A 22,880-nucleotide genomic window follows, 5' to 3' on the forward strand; every position below is an offset into this window, starting at 1 on the left:
AGAAATTTGTCCTCAAAACAGATTTTTGGAGTTTTGTTGGGTATAATGTTAAGATGAAGCTCTGTATTGCACCACAAACAATCCAGGGTTGTTTATAGTGTTTGGTATTTTTTTTTTTTCTTCAAATGAAACAAACAGAAAAGCTAAAGTGCTTAGAAATGTGGATTGCAAAATAAAGTAAAACTTCATTAATTTGTAGTTCTCTTACTCAGAATTTGTGCTAAAATTGACTTTGTATCACATTTGGGGAAATGGCTTATGATGTAATTTAAATGGGAACAAATTACAGAGGCCATATTTAAGCCATTTGAGGAAACTAAGAATTTTTGAACACCCAAACCACATTAACTCTGTACATTTTATTCCATACTGCTGTTGCCAATAAGAAGTGCTTATTTGTACTAATAGTTTAATATTTACATTGTACCGATACATGAGGGCATGTGGGAAATTCATATTATGAAAAAAAGCTCAGCATGGATATCAAGTTTATTTGCACCAAAATAACTTATCTTTAATTTCATTTCCCAAAAAGTTTTTGAAATATTCTTGTATTTAGAACTGAATAAAAAAGCAAATATATTTTGAGAAACTGACATTTATTTTGTTTTCATCTAAATGTACTGCATTTTCTTCAGTTCATTTTGTAAGTTGATGATGCATCATATTTTATTCCTGAAGTCAATGAAACAAAAATAATCATTTGTTGTGAGAAGAGAGATTATTCCAGAAAAATGTAAAAAAGAAAACATATATAATGAAAACTTGTAAAAATACTAAAAACCTTTTATAGATTTAGTGTATAAATCTAAAAATAATGTAGAAGATAGCCCTTGAAACAAAGTACGACATTTTATTACAAATAAAAGCAAGTGCTAATACACATGAAAGGGAGGCACACTTTTTAGTTCTGCACTCTCCAGAAGGGACACATTGATTCATTCAGTTTATCTCTTGAGCATCTATTCTCTTCTAGGTGCTGTTGTATATACTGACGTACAACAATGGACAACAGAAAATTACTGTGGAATTTATGTTTCAGTAGGAGACAGACAATCAGAAAATAACATAGATAAAGTAAACTAACTGGATCAAGAAAGATTTAAAAATCAGAAATGATGAAGTCATGGTCTATATATCACTCCCCCATTTCTCATGCCTTTAGGGAGAACAGTACTAGTCAAACATGACATTTTTCTTTTATTCTGTAAAGGTTTCCTTTTTTTTCTTTAAAGGTTTATTTTTATTCCTTTTTTTAAAAATTATTTATTATTTTTCTGAAAGGCAGAGTTACAGAGGCAGAGGCAGAGAGGATGTCTTCCATCCGCTGGTTCACTCCCCAAATGGCTGCAACAGCCAGAGCTGAGGTGATCTTGAGCCAGGAGCCAGGAGCTGCTTCTAGATGCAGGGGCCCAAGGACTTGGGCCATCTTCTGCTGCTTTCCCAGGCCATAGCAGAGTTCTGGATCAGAAGTGGAACATCTGGGACTTGAACCAGCTGACACTGCAGGCGGCAGCTTTACCCACTAAGCCACAGCACCGGCCCCAGTATTCCTTTATTCTTTAAAGCTTTATTTTTATTTATTTGAAAGGTAGAATAACATATACACAGGCACGCGCACACACACATAGGGGGAGAAAGTGAGAGTGAGCAAGAGAAAGAGTAAGCATCCATCTGCTGGTTTACTTCCCAAATGGCCACAACAGTCTGGGCTGGGCCAGGCCAAAGGCAGGAATCAGGATCTCCTTCTGGGTCTCCTGTGTAGATGCTGGGGCCCAAATACTTGGACCACCATCCGCTGCCTTCCCAAGTACATTAGCAGGGAACTGGATCGGAAGTGGAGCAGCTTGGACTCTAACTGGTACTCATAAGGGTGCTGACATCGCAGGTGGTGGCTTAATCCACAGAACCTGCCCCTTCACAAGTTTTCTTAATGCAGAACCTTAGGCACAGATGTTGGAGGATATGCAAGCCCCCAGAATGTCTGCAAAATCAGTACATATATGCGTAGTATGTTTATATTTGTGGGAAAGGCAAAGACATTCATAATTTCATCAAATTATGAGGTCTATAACCTTAAAAGGATTGGCAATTACTGATTTAGATCCTTCTCTTGATGATACAATGCTGGATTTTCAGTAAGTTGGAGAACAACTGCCAGGATCTTCCAAGATAGCTCCCAGCATCACAGGACAGTCTCCTCAAAGTTACCTTTTCTCATTGTCCTTCTGTTGCAGGTTATTGCTCATACCAGTTAATCAGATGCAAAAACTGAGATGAAGAGACTCTTTTAAGAGAATTAAAGTGGTGGACACCCCACTCCTAGCCCATGCCGACAAAAGTGTTATGTTCTGAGACTCCCTTCCCCATAAATAAGCTTCTTTAAACATATCAGAATGCCTGCTCTGGTAATAAGAATGCTCCTACTCTAAGTACATTAGCACTGCAGTGCCAAATGAAATCATCAGACCTTGTAAACCTGTGTAAGAATTTCCAGGAAAATGATCAAAGCTTTGAGGTATTTGCTGGCTTTCTCTTGCCGTTACAAAAAATAGAAGTGAGGGCTGAAACTATGGCATAGTGGATTAGGCCACCTCTTGCAATACCAGCATCCCATATGGGTGCTATTTCGAATTCAGACTGCTCAGTTTCTTCTTCAGCTCCTTGCTAATGCACCTGGGAAAGCAGTGGAAGGTGCCCTAAGTGCTTTGGCCCTTGCACCCATACCAAAGACCCAAATGAAACTCCCAGGTTTTTTTTTTTTTTTTTTCTCTCTCTCTCTCTAACTCTGAAATGGGGTGAGGCAGGGAGAGGAAAAAAAGAAGTGAATGGCAAATTCTAGGTAAATCTTTGGCAAGAGCCTGAGAAAGTAAGAAGTGAATGATGACTGTTGAGACTTTCCTTTTTTAACAGAAATATTTTGTTGAGGCTGCAAATAGAGACAATCAATGCCCAGAGAAGGCATTCTGCCTTGAGAGCTACCCATTCTGAGATGTATCCACATCAGATTCACCATGCCTTGGGTGGATGAGAGAGTTGCAGTTCAGGAAGACATCCTGGTTCTGTCTCTTTCTTACATTGCGTTCTTGGGCCAGTGGTTTTATTTCTTGGAGCTTCATTTTTCTCTTCCATAAAAGAAGGATGATTTCAGCATTCAGCATTGCTGAAGGCTTGGAGATACTGTGTGATAAGCATCTAGCAGAGTTTCTACATCAGAGAACATAAGTGATTCAGAATGAGAAAATGATCATCAGCATTATTTCCATATTACATTTTGATCCTTCCTACTGCAAATCAAATATTAGGATGACTGATGAAAGTAATTTGCACCTAGGTGCCACATCAGCATACATATGAGGTATCTCAAACAGTTCATAGAAATATGGAATTAAGGCCGGCGCCGCGGCTCACTAGGCTAATCCTCCGCCTGCGGCGCCGGTACCCCAGGTTCTAGTCCCAGTTGGGGTGCCGGATTCTGTCCTGGTTGCTCCTCTTCCAATCAAGCTCTCTGCTGCGGCCCGGGAAGGTAGTGGAGGATGGCCCAAGTGCTTGGGCCCTGCACCCGCATGGGAGACCAGGAGGAAGCACCTGGCTCCTGGCTTCGGATCTGCACAGTGCGCCGGCCGTGGCAGCCATTTTGGGGGTGAACCAATGGAAGGAAGACCTTTCTCTCTGTCTGTCTGTCTCTCTCTCTCTGTCTAACTCTGCCTGTCGAAAAAAAAAAAATAATAAGAAAAGAAATATGGAATTAAAAGGTAGCTCTATCTTGGTGCAAAAAATTTTTAAATCCATGCATAAATGAGAGTCTTCAAAATTCATGAAAATAGTTTATTATGAAAACACTATACATGGATTTCTTTCTTTCTTTCTTTCTTTTTTTTTTTTTTTTTTGACAGGCAGAGTGGACAGTGAGAGAGAGAGACAGAGAGAAAGGTCTTCCTTTTGCCGTTGGTTCACCCTCCAATGACCACCGCAGCCGGCATGCTGCAGCCAGCGCACCGCGCTGATCCGAAGGCAGGAGCCAGGTGCTTCTCCTGGTCTCCCATGGGGTGCAGGGCCCAAGGACTTGGGCCATCCTCCACTGCACTCCTGGGCCATAGCAGAGAGCTGGACTGGAAGAGGGGCAACCGGGACAGAATCCGGCACCCCGACCAGGACTAGAACCCGGTGTGCCAGCGCCGCAAGGCGGAAGATTAGCCTGTTGAGCCACGGCGCCAGCCATGAAAACACTATACATGGATTTCAAAAATGCTTTTCCCTAAAATGACTCATCTCTTTAATTTCATTTTTTCTTCATGGCCTTTTTTTTTTTAAAAGATTTGTTTATTTATTTGAAAGTCAAAGTTACACAGAGAGAAAAGATAAGGCAGACAGAGAGATAGAGGTCTTCCATCTGCTGGTTCACTCCCCAGTTGGCTGCAATGGCCGGATCTGCACCGATCCAAAGCCAGATTTTTCCAGGTCTCCCACACGAGTACAGGGGCCCAAGGTTGGGCCATCCTCCACTGCTTTCCCAGGCCATCACAGAGAGCTGTATCTGAAGTGGGGCAGCTGGGACCCGAACCAGTGCCCAAATGGGACGCTGGCACTCCAGGCGGTGGCTTTACCCACTACGCCACAGTGCTGGCCCCATGAACTTTTTTTTTAAGGTTTATTTATGTAGTTGAAAGGTAGAGTTTCAGAGAGAGAGCAAATGACCGAGACAGAGAGAGATCTTCAATTTCTTGGTTCGCTCTGCAAATGACCACAAAGGCTGGGGCTGGGCCAGGCCAAATCCAGGAACCTGGAACTCCATCCAAGTCTCCCATGTGGGTGCAGGGTCCCAAGGACTTGGCTCATCTACTACTGCTTTACCAGGTATATTAGCTGGAAACTGGATCAGAAGTAGAGCAGCAGGGACTTGAACTGGTGCCCATATAGGAAGATAGTGGTACAGTTGGCAGCTTAACCTTCTGCACACAATGCTGGCCCATATTAAGCCATTTGAAATACACTCATATATCTCTAATATTACATTCTCCTTCTTTGAAGTTTTCCACCACTGATCAAGGACAAATGTGTGATTATTGTCTGAACTCCTAGAGTGTGCATTGTTTATTCAATATAATTTAGTACTTTGGGAAACACTGCTTTGTATTGTCAAGTGATTATTTTCTGAATATTATACTAATTTCTTCATCCAAATACAAAATACTTGAGAAAAGGTTGTTTCTTCATACCTTGTATTCCTTATGGTTTCTAGAGGAATACTTGACTGAATTATGCAAGAACATGAGTAAAAGTCTTCAGTAGAAAAATGTGTATCTAGAGGCCCTTGTTGTTGCACAGCAGGTTCGGCCATAGCCTGGCTGCAACACTAGCATCCCATATTAGAGCACTAGTTAAAGCCACAGTTGCTCTTGCTTGTGATCCAGCTCCCTGGTATTGCACCAGGGAAGGCAGCAAAATAAATTCTAGGTAGCAAAAAGTGGTTGGACCCCGGCCACCCATGTGGGAGACCCAGATGTTTTTCCAGGCTCCTAGCTTCAGCCTGGACCAGCCCCAGCCATTGCAGCCATATGTGGGGTAAACCTGATGATTGAAGATTCCCTCTCTTTTTCTCTTTCTAACTCTGCAATTCAAATAAACAAACAAATAAGTAAATCTTTAAAAAGACATATATGTGTCTAAATCAGATAGCCCCTGCTCCATATATTACTCTTGTGAAAGTTTCTCCCTACAGATGAGTGTGAATATACAACAGCCACTGAGACCAACTTTTCTTTTCCTTCTTTTCTTCATATTCTAGTATATATGGTACATTGGAGTATATTTTCTGTATTTCGTAGCCTTGGCATAAAGGCTTAGTATTAAATTCAACACACACTTAAAAATTCCTGGTTATATGCTAAGATCTATGTACAAGTGCAGAGTTAAACAAGACACTGCCCTAGACCTCAAGTTCATATGCTATAAGGGGGAAGATAGAAATAGACAAACATAAAACTTTTTACAAACACAGGAAGAGAAAATGTGCATGAAATTGTGTGAGTACTAGTAAGCATATCAAGGAAGGCTTCTTTGAGGAAGTAACTACAATGCTCTGTCTAAAAAGATAGTGAGTTGTTGGATAGCTGGAGTGGGAAATCCTGGGAGTAAAAGAGAAGGCATTAGAGGTGGAAGAAAAGCAAGAGCAACAGCATGACATCCTAAAATTGTGTGATATTCACAGGTTATTGTATGCGAGAATTTCAAGTTTGCTGGAATGTAAAGTACACATTGCATAAAAATGAGCAAGGTGCCTGAAGAAGGGTTCAGATCACATTGATAAGGAACTCATTATTGTTCCCATCAGCAATGAGAACTACTGAAAGTAAAGGAAGGACATGATCAGTTTTGTGTTTTTCATAGTTTACACTGGTAAACTGGTGTGGATAAATTATAGATTCTGGATATTAATCCTTTATCAGTTGCATAGTTTGCAAATATTTTCTCCCATTCTGTCAGTTGCCTCTTCACATTGCTGTGTGTTTCTTTTGCCGTGCAGAAGCGTCGCAGCCTGATTTAATCCCTTTTGTCAATTTTGACTTTGATTGCCTGTGCTTTCCAGGGTCTTTTCCAAAAAGTCTTTGCCTATGTCGGTGTCTTATAGAGTCACCATGATCAGGACACAGAACTCTACCATCCCCACTAGGCTTAGTTATTCTACCCTTATATGGCTACCTGCACGTCCTTCCACACTCATTCCTCCTTCATTATCATTATTTTGGTCTGTGGATATCCATAAACAAAATATCCATATTCTAGCACCATTTATTAAACAGGCTATTCTTCCTTCATTGAGTTGCTTTTGCATACACCTTTACCGAAAATCAATTTTGCATATTGGTGTATATGTCTAGGCTTTCCACTTTGTTTCATTGATCTGTAAGTTTTCATAAATGCTCTTTATAGGTTTTCCTTTCCTGCTTTTCTGTTTGCTTAAGATTTCTTTTTAAATCAAGGATGGGCTTTAGATTTTGTCAAATGCTTTTTCTTCATCAGTTAATAGAATTCCATGATTTTTCTTGTTTAGCCTGTTGATATGGTGGATTAAACAGGTTGATTTTTGAATATCCAGTAAGCCTTGCAAAACTGGAATAAATCCCACCTTTTCATGATAAATTATTCTTTTTATTCATTGCTGTGCTGATTTACTGACATTTTAAGGATTTTTGCATCTAAATTCATGAGATGCTGATCTATATTCTTCCTTATTTTACGTCTTGCTCTGGCAGTGTTAGGGTAAAACAAGCCTCATGAAATGAGTTGTGGAGTGTTTCCATTTCTTTTTTCTGGAAGGATAATATTGTATTTTCAATTTTTTTTTTCAAGAGAAACAAGATGTAAGATATTATGGGGATCAGATTTGTTCAAGAGTTCTTAAAGTTTATAGAAACTGTGTATTATGAAGAATATTTTTGTACCAATAAGCCTTATCTTGTAAATCTACTCTTCCACACACATTTTGAGGAACCCTCATATTTTTATCTTGCACATTAATTGTGTTCTTCTCAGGAGTCTCCTGTGCATTAGTCAGAGTGGAAATATCAGCCTAGGGGATTCCCAATATGAAAGAAAGTGATTCTAATGTCTGAGTACCTACTCACTGGTATTTTAAGAAGCACAAAAGAAAGATTAGAGATTAGCACTCATGTAAGCCTCTTATAGATCAGATAAATTTTTTAATTACTTTCTAATTACTTAGTACCTATCCCTTAACTCCTTTCCTACATGTTATTAGTAATCATTTTAATGAGTCTTCCAAGGGTCATTGAATTCATCATCTTTCCTGTCTCCTCTTATATTCCATACATTTGCTCTTTTCATCGTTCTTTTATTCCCGGCATCCCAAAATTCCTTCAGATCGGCCAATCCGAGGCCAGGAGCCAGGTGCTTCCTCCTGGTCTCCCACGCGGGTGCAGGGCCCAAGCACTTGGGCCATCCTCCACTGCCTTCCCGGGCCATAGCAGAGAGCTGGCCTGGAAGAGGAGCAACTGGGACAGAATCCGGTGCCCCAACGGGGACTAGAACCTGGGGTGCTGGCACTGCAAGCAGAGGATTAGCCTAGTGAGCCACAGTGCCAGCTGTCTTGGGCTTCTTTGACACCTCTCTTGGCAGGGGAGGGAAGGTGGACCTCAGTGTCACTGGAGATGAAATTCCAAGATCCCAAATATGGAATTCCCTGATGGCAGGCGATGGGAGAGGAGGGATTCACCTCATTATAGGTGGGCCAAGATGACAGTGGTAGTTACCTAGGCAGTCTTTGATAGGTTGGGCAACATTTTTTTCCCAGTTTGATTGACTGGAGTAATATGGTTCTGGTATAATTTTTTTTTCTTTCTTTCTAGGTTGAACTTTTCTCATTTGTTTGTCTAAAGAGATCAAATTTTTAAAGAGGAGGATCTTGTTGTTGTTCACTCTTAGTGTTTCTGTTTGTTGCTTTTTACTTCATCCAATCCAGGGTATGCAAAGAAAAATGAAAATCCAAAAACTTATTGACATCTTGTTCATTGAGTCCTAAGGTCCCTATTTGGTATGCCTGCTTTTCTCAAATATTTTAGAATATTGTTATGTTTGTTTCATATATAATATGTAGGATGTTTGGTTGTACTTAGCTTAAAGCATGGGAAGAAATTTGTCTATTTCATCCTAGTCCAGAAGCAGAAGGAACATAGACTTTTTTTTTTTTTTTTTTTGACAGGCAGAGTGGACAGTGAGAGAGAGAGACAGAGAGAAAGGTCTTCCTTTTTGCCGTTGGTTCACCCTCCAATGGCCGCCGCGGTAGCGCGCTGCGGCCGGCGCACCGCGCTGTTCCGATGGCAGGAGCCAGGTGCTTATCCTGGTCTCCCATGGGGTGCAGAGCCCAAACACTTGGGCTATCCTCCACTGCACTCCCTGGCCACAGCAGAGAGCTGGCCTGGAAGAGGGGCAACCGGGACAGGATCGGTGCCCCGACCGGGACTAGAACCCGGTGTGCCGGCGCCGCAAGGCGGAGGATTAGCCTGTTGAGCCACGGCGCCGGCCTTTTTTTTTTTTTTTTTTTTTTTTGACAGGCAGAGTGGACAGTGAGAGAAAGATACGGAGAGAAAGGTCTTCCTTTTGCTGTTGGTTCACCCTCCAATGGCCACCGCGGCCGGCGCGCTGTGACCGGCGCACCACGCTGATCCGAAGGCAGGAGCCAGGTGCTTCTTCTGGTCTCCCATGGGGTGCAGGGCCCAAGCATTTGGGCCATCCTCCACTGCACTCCCGGGCCACAGCAGAGAGAGCTGGCCTGGAAGAGGGGCAACCGGGACAGAATCCGGCGCCCCGACAGGGACTAGAACCCGATGTGCCGGCGCCACAAGGCGGAGGATTAGGCTATTGAGCCATGGCGCCAGCCAAGAACATAGAGTTTTAAATCTGCAAGTCAATTTAAAATTTTTCTAATTCTAAGTTGAGAGTCATATCAGAATCACTCTACAATGCCTTTTCTAAATTATATTCTTGTCTTTTCCTCATGCTCTTCAGTTATTACTTATTCTTCTGAATGTCCTTGGAGAGAGAAGATATGTGACACCCAACAACACCCTCCCCTGTTGATAAAATTGGATTAAAAATCCTGGTACTTATGAATGTGAATTGTCCCACTCAAGTATATTGGGATAGAAAAAGTTGAAATGCCTGACAATCTTGAAACATTCATTTTCCATATGATGAAACTGAGTCTCAGAGAAGTGGTAATCTTCTCACAACATAGCTTGCCTATGATCTAGAAGAGTACTTAAATATTAAAGTGCAAAAAATTCACCTTGGGCCTGGTTAAAGTGCAGATTTTTATTCAGTAAGTCTTGAGCAGAACCTGAGGTCCTGCATTTTCAGCAAGTAACCAGGTGATGGAAATGCTGCTAGCAGCTTCAGTAACATCATTCTAGGACATTCTGTAAACTTAGAGCTCTTTAGGAATTGCAGTGCTTCACCAAGAAAAAGGAAGGTTTTGACAGATGAGTATCTAAACATCTACAAGATGTGAGCAACGGAGTCACAGAGGAGAGTGTGGAGGGAGCCATCCAGAAACCAAACACTTTCGCAAGGTATTTGCTGCCTTCAAAACTGCTCTAATTTTGGTAAAGGCCATGAGAAAGCATATAAACAACTCTTAAGCTGTTTATCTGCTTGTGTAATCTGCTTGGGGCTGCAGGTTAAGAATCTTTTTCTGCCTAATAAGGATAAATTGACCTGCCTTCTCCATAGTTAGAGTGCTATTCTGTAATGAGTAACGGTCTGGGGAAGGCACACTGCATTTTACTGGCAAGGCATGGAAGTGACCAGAAGTCATGGGTCTTAGTCTATGTCTGCTTTAGTAGAAACACAGTCAAATATGCCACTCTCCCTAACCATAGCCCTTGTTCCTAGTTCCACTATTAACTTGTATACACAGTCTGGAATAAATCACTTAATTTCTCTATGATAAATTTCTCAAAAGAACTTAATGATACTGGCATATAGACCAAGTTCTATTTAAAGTCATGTAGAGTGATATGCAAATTAATACTAGTGGCTCAATGCAATTGGAATACTGAGCCAAATGTCTCAGTGAGTTGGATTTTAGCCTGGATTCTGCACCCTGAAACCTTTGGGTATGGAAGATGAAGCCATCAATTCTCAAATAAATGTCATTGGTTTTAGATTCCTAGTTATCACTTGGGCCCTTTCTCTGCCAAATATCACAGAATTTTATATCACCCTTTGAGGTTCCATCTCTCTAAGAAAGTATACATAATATTGATTAGGAATAGATACTATGTTTCTCAGTTACCACTGCTCATGCGTGACCAGCATTCCCACTTCTCTTCTCTAGAGTCCCGCAAGAATTATGTTATTCTGTGTGTGTGTGTTTGTGTGTGTGTGTGTTAGACTCTGCATAGTTATGTGTGTGTGAGGGAAAGGGAAGGAATGGTGGCTAACAAGAACTAAAAATGGGAATGAAGAAGGGCAAAGATAATCATCACAAACTAAAACTTTGCCTTTGGATGTCAACATTTTGTATGGGATTATGAACTCAGTGCCATTTATTGACAGGAGGGAGCCCTTGTCTGTTTTGCAAGGGTATCCAATTATCAGAAAAGTAGGCCTGTCCCAGTCTCACCCCATCTTCTTCCAACTTCTTTGTACCTGGATTGTTGTTCTGAGATTATGACGGTGAGATTAGGGAGCATGAGGGTATTACAGAGAGATAAATCAGGATGCAGAGATCCTTCTGTGTATTGTGAGGAAGGCAACTGGACAGCTTATAGGACAACATTCAGCTCTATATTTCTCAGCTTCTGGTGAGTTTGAACAGGGTATAATGGAAGGGTGTTGAAGGGTTAAACTGGCTCTAAAACAAAGAATGATGAAAAGAACTTGATGGGTTGGAAGGCCTGAGCTAGGGCTGGAGGTGAACATGGGCAAGAACATGAAGGAAATACACCCAAACCTCCTCGTAATGCCAAGGACAAGTTAATGAGGGAAACCTGATTATTACAAGGTCACTGCAAACCTTGATTACTGAATTCATTTAGAAGAAACCCCAAACGGGTCCTCCCCTTTTGTGGCTTCATAGCAAACAGTTTTCTGGGAAAGGAGGGGTCTATGGGAACTACATGACCACAGAGCAAACATTTCTTTTTGCTCCCAGGATGTGCTAGAAAACTCAGCCCGGGCACCCAGAAATTGAGAAGCCCGTGTGAGAGTGCGGATAAGGGAAAAACAAGCAGAGAGCGAGTTTGATGAGTCTGAGGATGCATGCAGGGCACTGTGGGTGGCTTAGCTTTCTCCCGTGGAGGTCAAACTGTTTGTTTCATTCTGAGGCAAGGTACTTGCTGGATTTTTACTTTGTTTATGGCTTTGGTTTGAATCTTGCTTAATTCTCTCTCCTAACTGATCCCATGTGCCTCAGCAGGACCCTGGGAGGTGTTTATGGGCCCATTCCCAATGGTAGAGTACACAGTGCTCTTTCCTATCTCCTCCAACCCCTGATCTTAGCCCATCAGTAGTGAAATTGTCTACCTGACTATATCTTTGCTGAGAAGACAAGGACGGGTACTGGAAGTCTAAGGTGATAACAGGAACATCAGCCAGCCAGTCTCAAGAATCTTATGAAGTTATTTTATCTCAGCTGGGATTGATGGAGGATCAGTCTCAGTAGCTTTATACAGCTGAACTTTGGTACCTTGGGTCTAAGGTGACACTAACTCCAGTTCCCTGTAAAACTGTGCCTTGAAGTATTTAATGTTTCACTGCATATGCTTCTTTCTACAGAAAAGTTTGTAATCTTCAAAAGAAGAAGGGACTTACATTGCTTTAAAGACAGGAAAGCAGTCTACCTCACAAAGGAATGAATTAATTGACATTTCTGGAAGAAAAAAGTGTGAAGCTCCCTCTTCTAGCTAAAATCAAGTCTGCTGTTAGATTTAGTGTTTTTCAGCTCAAGGATCCCCTTGGAATGTCTTTTTTTAAAGATTTATTTATTTATTTGGGGGGGGGGGGGGGGAGAGACCTTCCATTTGCTGGTTCACTCACCAGATGGATACAATGGACAGGGCTGGGCCAAGCGGAAGCCTAGAGCCAGGAGTTTCTTCCAGATCTCCCACATGGGTAGCAGGGACCCAAGCACCTGGGCCATCCTCCATTGCCTCTCTCAGGCCATTAGAAGGGAGCTGGATTGGAAGTAGAGCAGCTGAGATATGAACCGGTGCCCATATGGGATGCCGGCATTGCAGGCAGTAGCTTTGTCTGCTATGCCACAACACCGGCCCCTGGAATTTCTAAGCAAGCACAATCAGGGTGAGTTTAGCATTGGTGATTTCTGTGGTAAACAGGATTGGCTTCCAAGGCAGAAAGGTGTTAATTGTTCTGCTCTTCCCATAGGTTTTGCAGAGAGAGCTGAAGAGTAAATCCATGACAGTAAAGCCACAGGAATTGGCTGATTGTGCTTGTGGCACCAAAACAAAACATTGCACATTCTAAAAAATGCACAAAATAAAATAACAAGTATTACCCATGGTGCAAGTCCTGAGGGCCATGAGGATCTGAAGATTAACCTGGCAAATGTTATGCAACTCTTTCTTGAGATTTCTTATATGTAATGTACAAAACATAGAATTAAACATGAACACTATTTAAACCTGAAGGTACAGCTTTAAGGTCACATAAACATGCAGAAGACACTTGCCAGGAGAAAGAAAAGTGTAATCAGGGAAACACTTAAGTCAAGTGAAATTTTATTTTATTTTATTAACTGCTATTGGGGATATCAAAGGAACTCAAGGAAGGCTTCTTAAGACACAATTTTAAGTTCAGAAACAAATTAATATTTGGGGCCTTTTAAAAAATAAATTAATAAATGTAAGTTTTTTATTTATTTGACAGAGAGGGAGAGATGGGGGAGATATATATATATATATATATATATATATATATATATACACATACATACATACATATATATACTTCTCTCTTTCTCTCTCTAGAGAAGAGAGAGAGAGAAACTTCCATCTGGTGGTTCACTCCCCATATGGTTGCAATGGCTGGGGCTCAGCTAGGCCAAAGACAGGAGCCAGGTGCTTCATCTGGGTCTCCCACATGGTGCAGAGGTTCAAGGACTTGGGCTGTCTTCTGCTTCTTTCCCAGGCGCATTAGCAGGGAGCAGAATTGAAAGTGGACCAGCCAGGACTCAAAGCAGTGCCCTTATGGGATGCTGGCGTCACACACGTCATAGGGAATGGCTTAATCCATTATGCCAGAGCACTGGACTATTTGGGGACTTTGAGGGCAGCAGAGGATTACCAGGCAAGTGCTAATGACAGTTGTCTCTCTGGTTCATGACACGGGCTCTTTAGGGGCTCCTGTTGGTCCAGGAGAAGGAAGGTACAGAGTCCGGGTGAAAATGTGTCATCACCACAGATTTAATCTATGACTGCCTTGAGTCCCAGAAGACATAGCATTGCCTACTCTTTTTCAAGCACTTTTCCTCTCTCTACTTATGTTATCTCCTTTAACTTTCCTATAACCCTAAAAGGAAGGTATTATTTGATTGATTTTATAGATTAAATGAGACCCAGGAAGGAGTGTGCAGTAAATCTAAAGTCACATAGCTAATTTTATGGAGCAGGAATCTGAAACTGTGTCTATTTTATTCCCAAGAGCTTCCTCTTTAAACTGCAAATTGTAAATTGACTGATGAGATTCACTTTGGCCCCAACATTATTGAACTCTAGAGTCAGTGTAATAAGATCCTAGTTCAGGTTGTCAGATAAAAATTTTGAATATCAGATAAGTAACATTTTTTAGTATAAGTATGTACCATGAAATATTCAGAATATAGTTTTACTGAAAATCATTAATTTTTTGTTTACCTGAAATTCAAATTTAACTGGGTGACTTGTATTTTTTTTTTTTTTTGCTAAATCTGGAAATCTTAGCCCTAGTAGGCTCTACAGACAAGACCAAAGAAAAGTTTGTGATTTCTTACTACATTGAACTACAAAGTATGAAAAACTTGATCTGTGAGGATTTCTCCAGTTTTCTTCTCTGACTGTAGCAGAGCTAGGATGTATCTGTTGCTGGTGGGACACTGAGCATGATGCTGCTTTTGGCTGCCCTCTAAAGATCCCAACCACATGTGGGAGAAGCACAAACCTTGCTTGTTGACCAGGGCTAGTGAGGTCCATAGCACAAGAATTGTATTCAGTGAGCAGAGGAGCTGGCAGGGCATTTCCTGAAGGCACTGAGGGCTTTGTGAGGTGAAGACTAGCTGGTGCCCTCTCTGTGGTCTGATGGAGAAGTCACAGGGTCATGGTCTCATGACCCAAGTTCAAGATATTTGTGCAATGTTTTCATCAACTTATCCACTCATTCAACAAAAGTAATATATGACACACCTACGGCATTGGGCACTGTTACAGCTTCTGAGACTACAGAAATAACCCCAAATCCAAAAAAACAGCCCTATGGAGCACATTCCGGTGATGATGAAGACAAGATTCACCACAGGAACAGGTGAACTAGCACCCTGGCCAGGTGTGCAGTCCCTGCGACCACCTCACAGATTAGTTGACGCATTTCCATTGAGTACTGAGGACTTGCAGGAGAGAATAGAAAAGTAATTTGGAGAAAGAAAACAAGGAGAAATATCTTGGAGGCAATGATAACAATTTGAACTTGATTTTTAAGGTACTAAAGAAAATTTATATTCTTCAAGTTAAGCAATAGAAGTTTGTTTTTTTTTCATTTTTTCATTTTTATTTAATGAATACATTTTTACATAGATACTACTTTAGGAATATAGTGGTTCTTTCCCCCATACACCCCATTGTGTCCAAATTCCGACGGAGTCTGTGGTCACAAAAGACTTCTATAGCGTTGGCAGCCCGTGGCATGAGCCTCGGATGATCACTGACATCATAAAAAAAAAAAAGAGTTAATTGATAAAGGAACAACAGTAGTCACTGTGCACTTGCTTCTCAGGTAGCACCTCTGTCCCAGTTGAATTATAATATGAGAATCGACTGCAAATTCTTTCCCCAAACTGTACTCTATATGTTGTGTGTGGGCGTGGGGGCAAATTGTTGGTCTATGATTAGCATAGAGTTGGTTCTCTGTATATAAAGTCATACTAAAAATGATCCATAATGAAGAATGAGATGGGAGAGGGAATGGGAGGTGGGATGGGAGTGGAGGCCATAAGCAAATAGATGTTCTCTTCTCCCTTCAGAGCAGAGTGTCTCCTTCTTTGATGACCCTTTCTTTCCTCTGAGGTCTCACAGAGATCCTCCATGTAGGATTTTTTTTTGTCACAGAGTCAACAATAGAAGTTTGAAGGGATGCCAGTGTGGCACGAAAACAGAGCTCTGGTTAGCATAAGCCAGCTATTGTCAGGGAGGACTGAATCTAAGAATATTGGCATAACTCTATGATGGGTGAAAGAATCCTCCGCAAGCAGAGCTCCCAGGCATGAGATTAACAAGAGCGATGGACCAGGATTAAGGCTATTTGGAAGCTCTTCAGACCTTATCAGAATCTTCCTTCCCAGGATACGTTTTGTCAATTGCTATCAAAGAAAGGGAGAAAAGAAAAATATGTCATCTTAATGCTTATTGTATTTATTTTAAAGTTTATCTTTGTTAATAATTTTCTTTGATTTGTATTTGAAGAATCACAGTGCACATTTATTTATTTATTTTTAAAGATTTTAAAAAAAAATTTTTTTGACAGGTAGAGTTACAGAGAGAGAGAGAGAGAGAGAGAGAGAGAGAGAAAGGTCTTCCTTCCATTGGTTCACTCCCCAAATGGCCACTATGGCCGGCACACCGCGCTGATCCAAAGCCAGGAGCCAGGTGCTCCTCCTAGTCTCCCATGTGGGTGCAGGGCCCAAGAACTTGGGCCATCCTCCACTGCCTCCCCAGGCCACAGCAGAGAGCTGGACCGGAAGAGGAGCAACCGGGACTAGAACTGGCGCCCCAACCGGGACTAGAACTGGCACCCATATGGGATGGCGGTGCCTAGTGCACCACAGCACCGGCCCCCACAGTGCACATTTAAGTTGTCATAAGTTTAGGGGACACCATACTAGACAGAGTCATGATTTGGATAAGAGAAAATGGATGATTTCCGAAAAATGGGTGGCAGAGAAATGGAGTTACAGGACAAACTTACTACTTAATCGCCCTACATTAACTTCTCTATTTGCATGTGCAGGAATGTGTTAGGATGCACTAAATGTATTCTTAGGTGTTGGTAACCCTGGACCAGAGCTTCTCCTATGCAGATGACTATGTTACCCTGCAGAACTGGAAAAAAAAAAAAAAAAATCCCTGAATCGGGAAGACATTGAACATAGAGGTAAAATGCAGATTAAAATACCTGCATCACATCATGGAGTACCTTGGGTTTGTTTCCCAGATACTTTTGTGTCTCCGGCTCCTGATCCCAACTTCTTGTTAATATTGACCCTAGAAGGCCATGGTCACAGCTCATGTATTTGAGACCTGGCCATCCAGGGAGACCTGGATTGAATTCTTGGCTTCAGCTGGGCCGGCCTCAGCCATTCTGGATATTTGGGTAGTGAACCAGAGAATGGGAGATCATTCTATTTATTTGTCTCTCTGCCTCTCAAATACATAAATAAAAATTAAAACTAAGTCTCTGAATCACATGATGATTAAATTAAGTAAGGACTATTAGGGGCAGTCAAAAATCAATAACCATTTAGAATCAGATTATTTTGTAGCTGGATAGAAGAAAATGTAAAACTTAAAGAACCCATAGGTGCTGTAAGAAACCCAAAGGTGCTGTAAGACTGTAGATACCAATGAGTCATTTCCATCCCTTTACAAATGGCAGAACTAGTGGCCACAGAGGAGTATAGCACTGATCATTTTGGGTAGAATGCTAGTGGCAGATTAATTGAAAGAACTATTTACCTAGATTTTGGAGTTTTTTTTTTTTTTTAATTTATTGATTGTCAGTTTACTCCCCACAACATTGAATGTCCCCATTGATTCATATCATATTTTCTCAAAAATCCTTCTGAAAGATTGTAACTTTTCCCCTTTGGTGTCAACACAATTCTGAGCTGCTTTATCGAAGTACTTTTCTTCCCCAGTTTATGTGAAGGTCTAATAATCAATGGTTCCTGGGATTTAAGGCTCATTTCTTTTTCCCGCTGTCTTAGGAGCCTGACAGGGAAACATCAGCCACTCAAGAACTTCAAAATGAGTGACAACAACACAGCTTTGGCTCCTCCAACTTCAAACCAGGGTCCCACCACCCCACGCAAAGGCCCACCCAAGTTCAAGCAGAGGCAGACTCGTCAGTTCAAGAGCAAACCGCCTAAGAAAGGTGTGAAAGGGTAAGACCAAGATGGAAAAGAAAACTTTACTATTATTTGTTTACCACAGGGTTGCTTTGGTCTTGAGAAATTAAAGCTCACCACTTAACCATATTAAGCAACTTTACAAACATTTCCACCCCATTGATTTTTTTCCAGTTGAACTCAGTCTTTGCTGAATCGTCTTTAGCCTTGGTGTCTTTTTCCCTCTCAGCTCCTAGGTCTAGGCCAAATTCAATGTAGCAACAACAACCTTTGTGTTGGCCTTTCCAGGTGTTTTTTGTTTGTTTGTTTTTGATCACTCCTTTTTGTAAAAATGCCCTGCCCTTTATTTGGAATACTGATCCCGAGCCATTTCCAGACCCACAGCTTTTTTATGACTTCAAATCATATGTCTTCAGTTTTTCATTTTTCTCTTCCTCCCTTGGCAAAACCCTAATCAATTTTCAGCACACAGCCCACATTTTAATTTTTTGAAGTCACTGCTGATTCTCTTACTCTCAAGTTTGCACTAAATAGTATTCAGCTATTGCTATCATAACTTGTATTCTTTTATGTTACACTTATTTGTTTACATCTGTTCTCTGAAATTAGTAGCTTTCAGAGAGAATTTATTTTCCCCTTAATTCTCTGTGCCTCACACAATCCTGACACACAATAGATGCTTAATTAATACTTTTGAGCAAGTGAATAAATGGATAAGATGGACAAGTTCATCATTTTCATTCCTTTCTAATCACCTTCTCTTTGAAATTTCTAGTTTGGAAGGTGAAGCTTGACCAAATTGTTTCACTGCTAGTTGTTTCTGGCTCTCAATGAACTTAGGCTAGATTTCCACAGGGGAGGAATATCTCTCCAGTGGGCCATGGTAAAACCTAAGTGACTTTTCTTTGCTTCACTTAATTACAAATAAAAAAAGTTTTTCAAATACAAACACTAAAACCTCTTTTTCTTTAAACCAAGAAACGCTCTGTAACTCCAGGATCCATTGCCTATGATCTCAGCTCATTTCTCTTTTGTTTTTTTCTCATAGATTTGGAGATGACATTCCAGGCATGGAGGGATTGGGAACAGGTGAGCCACTCACAGATTTAAATGAGAACTTTGCACTTGAAGTTTAGTCTTTATGTGTATACTTTAAGCCTCATGGGAAAGTTGACAGCCACAAGAAATACCTAAGGCAGCAGATTTTTGAAGACATAGAAATGTGGGGATGTAGTTTACATTCTAAGTAAGTACACGTGTGCCCAGAGAAAAACCCTAAAAGAAATCAAGGTAGGACCCAAAGTGTAACGGATCATCCTGGGAGAGCCTGTAATTGTAGGCTTTTATGGTAGCAAGTTTCTCATAGTTTGTCTAGCCCAACTTTATTTTTCTGAAGAGAAATCTGAGACTTAGAGGAATTAACATGAGGCTACAGAGTAAGGTATTGGAAATAAGAGTGGGACCCGGAGAGCATTTCCCCTCTGCCAGGCAAGCCACCTGCTTACTGATTTCCTCTTTCTACATATCCTCAAGCCCAGACCAGGAGCCTACACTGAATACATTCAATACAGCTTTTTTCATAGGTCAGAATGTTTTTATTTGTTGGATAATGAGTGCAATCACTGTGTATTATTTTTTAAAAAAAATTAATTGATTTTATTTTTTAGAATAGCTTTAGACTTACAGAAAACTTAAGCAGAAAATGCAGAAAATTTCTATGTTATCTCTCTATCATCTCTCTCCCTCTGTACACAGTTTCTCCTACTATTAACACCCTACATTGTTAGTGTAGAACATTTGTTATTTTTAAAAGATCTGATATTGATAAATTATTATTGTATTAGCTAAAGTCGGAGTTTACACTAGGGTTTATTCCTTGTGTGTACAACTGAGGGTTTTGAAAATGCATGATGTAATTTATCCACCATTACACTGTGCTACAGAAAAATTTCACTGCCTACTCATCATATGTTCCTCCTCCCCCTGACAACCACTGATTTTTTTTTTTACTGTGTATAGTTTTGCCTTTTCCAGAATGTCTTCTAGTTATAATAGTACAGTAGGTGGCTTCCTGGACTGACCTCTGTCACTTATCAACATTCATTTAGGGTTCCTCCATGTTTTCATATGGCTTGATAGTTCATTTATTTTTATTGTTGAATAATATTCCATTGTGTGGGTGTAATTTGTTTATTCTGGTGAGGTAGAGCTTGGTTGCTTCCAAGTTTTGGCAATAATGAATGAAGTTGCCATAAGCATTTGTGTGCAGGTTTTTGTGTAGACATAAGTTTTCAAGTCAACTACCACACTCATAAATGTCTTTACCTGACTATCTCGGTGAATTTGCTTTGTGAATGTATGCCACCGCTGGGAGCTCAGATCAATTTTCAAGGCTCTTTATTCAGCTCATGTGCTTTTCTTAGATCAACTGATTCTGCATGTTGGCCCAGACGTATCTAGACCAGCAAATTTGCTCTGGTCTCTGGACTTGCTTCTGCCAGCATCTTTGGAATAGTGTAAAGAGGTTTACACAAATTATGAGGGAAGATCTGGTGGCTTTGATCTGGTTTTTGTCCCGTCTCTACAACTGTATGGCTTTGCTGGTGATTTAATCTCTCTGGGTGTCAGTCAGCTTCTTTGTAACTTGGGGAATAACATGTTATTGTCTAAAACAAATGATGGGTTTGATTACATATGAGTATTTCAAAGTGTACAGAAACTGAACAGCAAGTCGGAGAAACACAAAGAACCCATTTGAATAGGAAGGGAGTAAGATTACAGATTCCCAGACCAGGGGAACTTAAAGCACTCCTAGTCCTCATTTCAGTCCTGGGCCAGATTAGAATTCCACTTCTGTTCTAATGCTTAGTGGTTATATTTTCGGGAGACTCTGGTCAGTGAGTTGTACCCCAGTCAAAAGCCATGGGTAACTTCCCAAAGAGAGGATGTAGAATGAAGACCACATATGCCTGGGTTCAATAATTAGGCAACGGATTCAATAACTTCCCAGTCATGAGGCCAAGGAACAGGAGAGAGGAATGAGGTGTCTCTGCCTGAGTGTCTTTGACTTGTGGTGTAGTTGGTTTACTTGTTCTTCTTCCATCTCTTGTAGATATCACGGTGATTTGTCCCTGGGAGGCTTTCAGCCACCTGGAATTGCATGAGCTCGCTCAGTTCGGGATTATCTGAGGCACAAGAAGTTCCGCTACTCTCAACAGCATCTGCTGTAACTTTAACTACTTTTATCCTATTGATCTGCCACAGTCTTGATGTTCAGTATTGGGAAGTGGTTTCTTGGGCTCACATGGTCATTTCTTATCTTTGACTATTAAGAGTTCTCTTCACAGCGTGCAATGTAGCTGATCTCAGAATAGCCGATAAGAAGCTGCTTTTGTTAGGACATCTAAAATATTACCATTGTTTCCTATCATCAATGTTTTCTCTGTTTGTGTGTGTGTGTGTTTGTGAATCCTTCAACACGTTTTGCTAAGCATTCATGAGGATTTGTAGTAGACTTTCAAGATAATATTTATGTGACTCTCCTCCCCTCCCCTTCTTAGTTGAAAAAGGAGATGCTTGCCTTGAATCTTACAGTAATGTATTAAACGCTAGATGCAAGTATCTGATGGTCTGTTCTGAGACCAATTAAACAAGGAAATCATAGCCACACAGGAAATAAGCATAGCTCATGCAAAAGAACACATGATTAAGATTCATGTCTGAATTTTGCTTTGTGAATTTGCACATCATACATTCCCTAAATTTTTTTGAGTTAGGTTATCCAGAGGTCCCATCCAGTTCTAAATTGAGAAGATGGAGATTTAAACTCACAACCCTGACAATGTGAGCCTTCTTTACAGGTTCCTGGTTCAGGCAGTTTTCCCTTTTAATGAAATTATTCTGTTCACTCGATTAAGGTAAGAGCCACCAGTTGGTTGTACAGACATTGACTGGATTTATGCAAATTAACAAAAAAATCACTTTTAAACTGCCAATTGAAAGCACTTTCATGCTGTAAGGTTTAGACTCTGATGTGAGTTGAAGCTTCTCAATAAAATGATGGTTTGCTTCTCCTCTGAAGTTGTGTCAAATGTAATGTACACACAGATATCTTTCTTCAACACTTTCAGGGTAGTTGCCCAATTCACATGCTTCCTCTCTCTGAATTAGATGCCTTTCTACTAACAGTATGAATGTCTCCATTTCAGTTTTGTAATCTATGTCAAAAGAATGGCATAAATTAACTGGAAAGGCAGGATTGTAGAAAGGAAAGAGATTCAATTGTGTTCCTGGCTCAATTAATTAATTTCTCCATAATTTGGGGCAAAAATCTCATCTTTTATACTCTTCAGCTTGCCTGAATTAGATGATTAACCGAGGGTTTGTGGTAGTGATAAATTCTGTGGCTTTGAGGTTCTTGGATACTACGTATGGGAATTAGAAGGGCTCATCATGCAAGAGAATTTCTTTTTCTGTAGCTTTTCTGTTATCTATTTTACATGAATGACCAAGTTACCTTCTGGCCAAAGAACTAGACGTACAAAAGAAAAAGTCAGATATGAATTCAAAAGTGAAAGCATAGCACAAACAGGTGTAGGGGCAATATGTGCTTCCCCTTCAGCAAGAATCCTGCCTCCACCCATGCACCTGTTTCCCCTCCTGACAAAGTAGGCCCTGCCCCCTTTAAATCAGCTGTCACATTTGACAACCATGCCTGCAGTCTCCACTTGCCCATCCCAGGCTATCTTTCTGTCAAAGAGGACTAGGTTCTTTTCCAGCTGTGTGAGCTTCTGGGCCACATTTGGATTACTCACAAAGGCTTCTGTGAACATGAGGCAATTACTTTGACAGAACAGAATGCACCCAAAGGAACATATCGAATGGCTAGGGCAGAGAAAGATCTAGAATTATGCTGCATGAGGAACTGTTGAAGGAGCCAATGCAGTTTAGCCCGGAGCAGAAAATGATAATTTCTGGCAAATATTTGAAAAGTTGCAGTCAGTGATGAAGCAGAATGAAGGGATGC

The 22,880-nt window shown here is 40.8% G+C and overlaps 1 protein-coding gene across 1 annotated transcript in view; it reads left to right on the top strand.

Moving 5' to 3' along the window:
• The window catches only part of PDE6H (phosphodiesterase 6H), a 182,806-nt gene extending 161,522 nt beyond the window's left edge, over positions 1-21,284 (top strand). Inside the window, exons 2-4 of the mRNA XM_062194881.1 lie at positions 17,714-17,890; positions 18,903-18,943; positions 20,967-21,284. Of these exons, the coding sequence (XP_062050865.1) occupies positions 17,754-17,890; positions 18,903-18,943; positions 20,967-21,043 (255 nt within the window). The 5' untranslated portion in view covers positions 17,714-17,753 and the 3' untranslated portion in view covers positions 21,044-21,284. The remainder of the gene's footprint in view (positions 1-17,713; positions 17,891-18,902; positions 18,944-20,966) is intronic.
• Positions 21,285-22,880: the final 1,596 nt, after the last annotated feature.

Source organism: Lepus europaeus, chromosome 6, assembly GCF_033115175.1.
Source record: "Lepus europaeus isolate LE1 chromosome 6, mLepTim1.pri, whole genome shotgun sequence".
In the NCBI taxonomy this organism is placed as follows: Eukaryota; Metazoa; Chordata; class Mammalia; order Lagomorpha; family Leporidae; genus Lepus; species Lepus europaeus.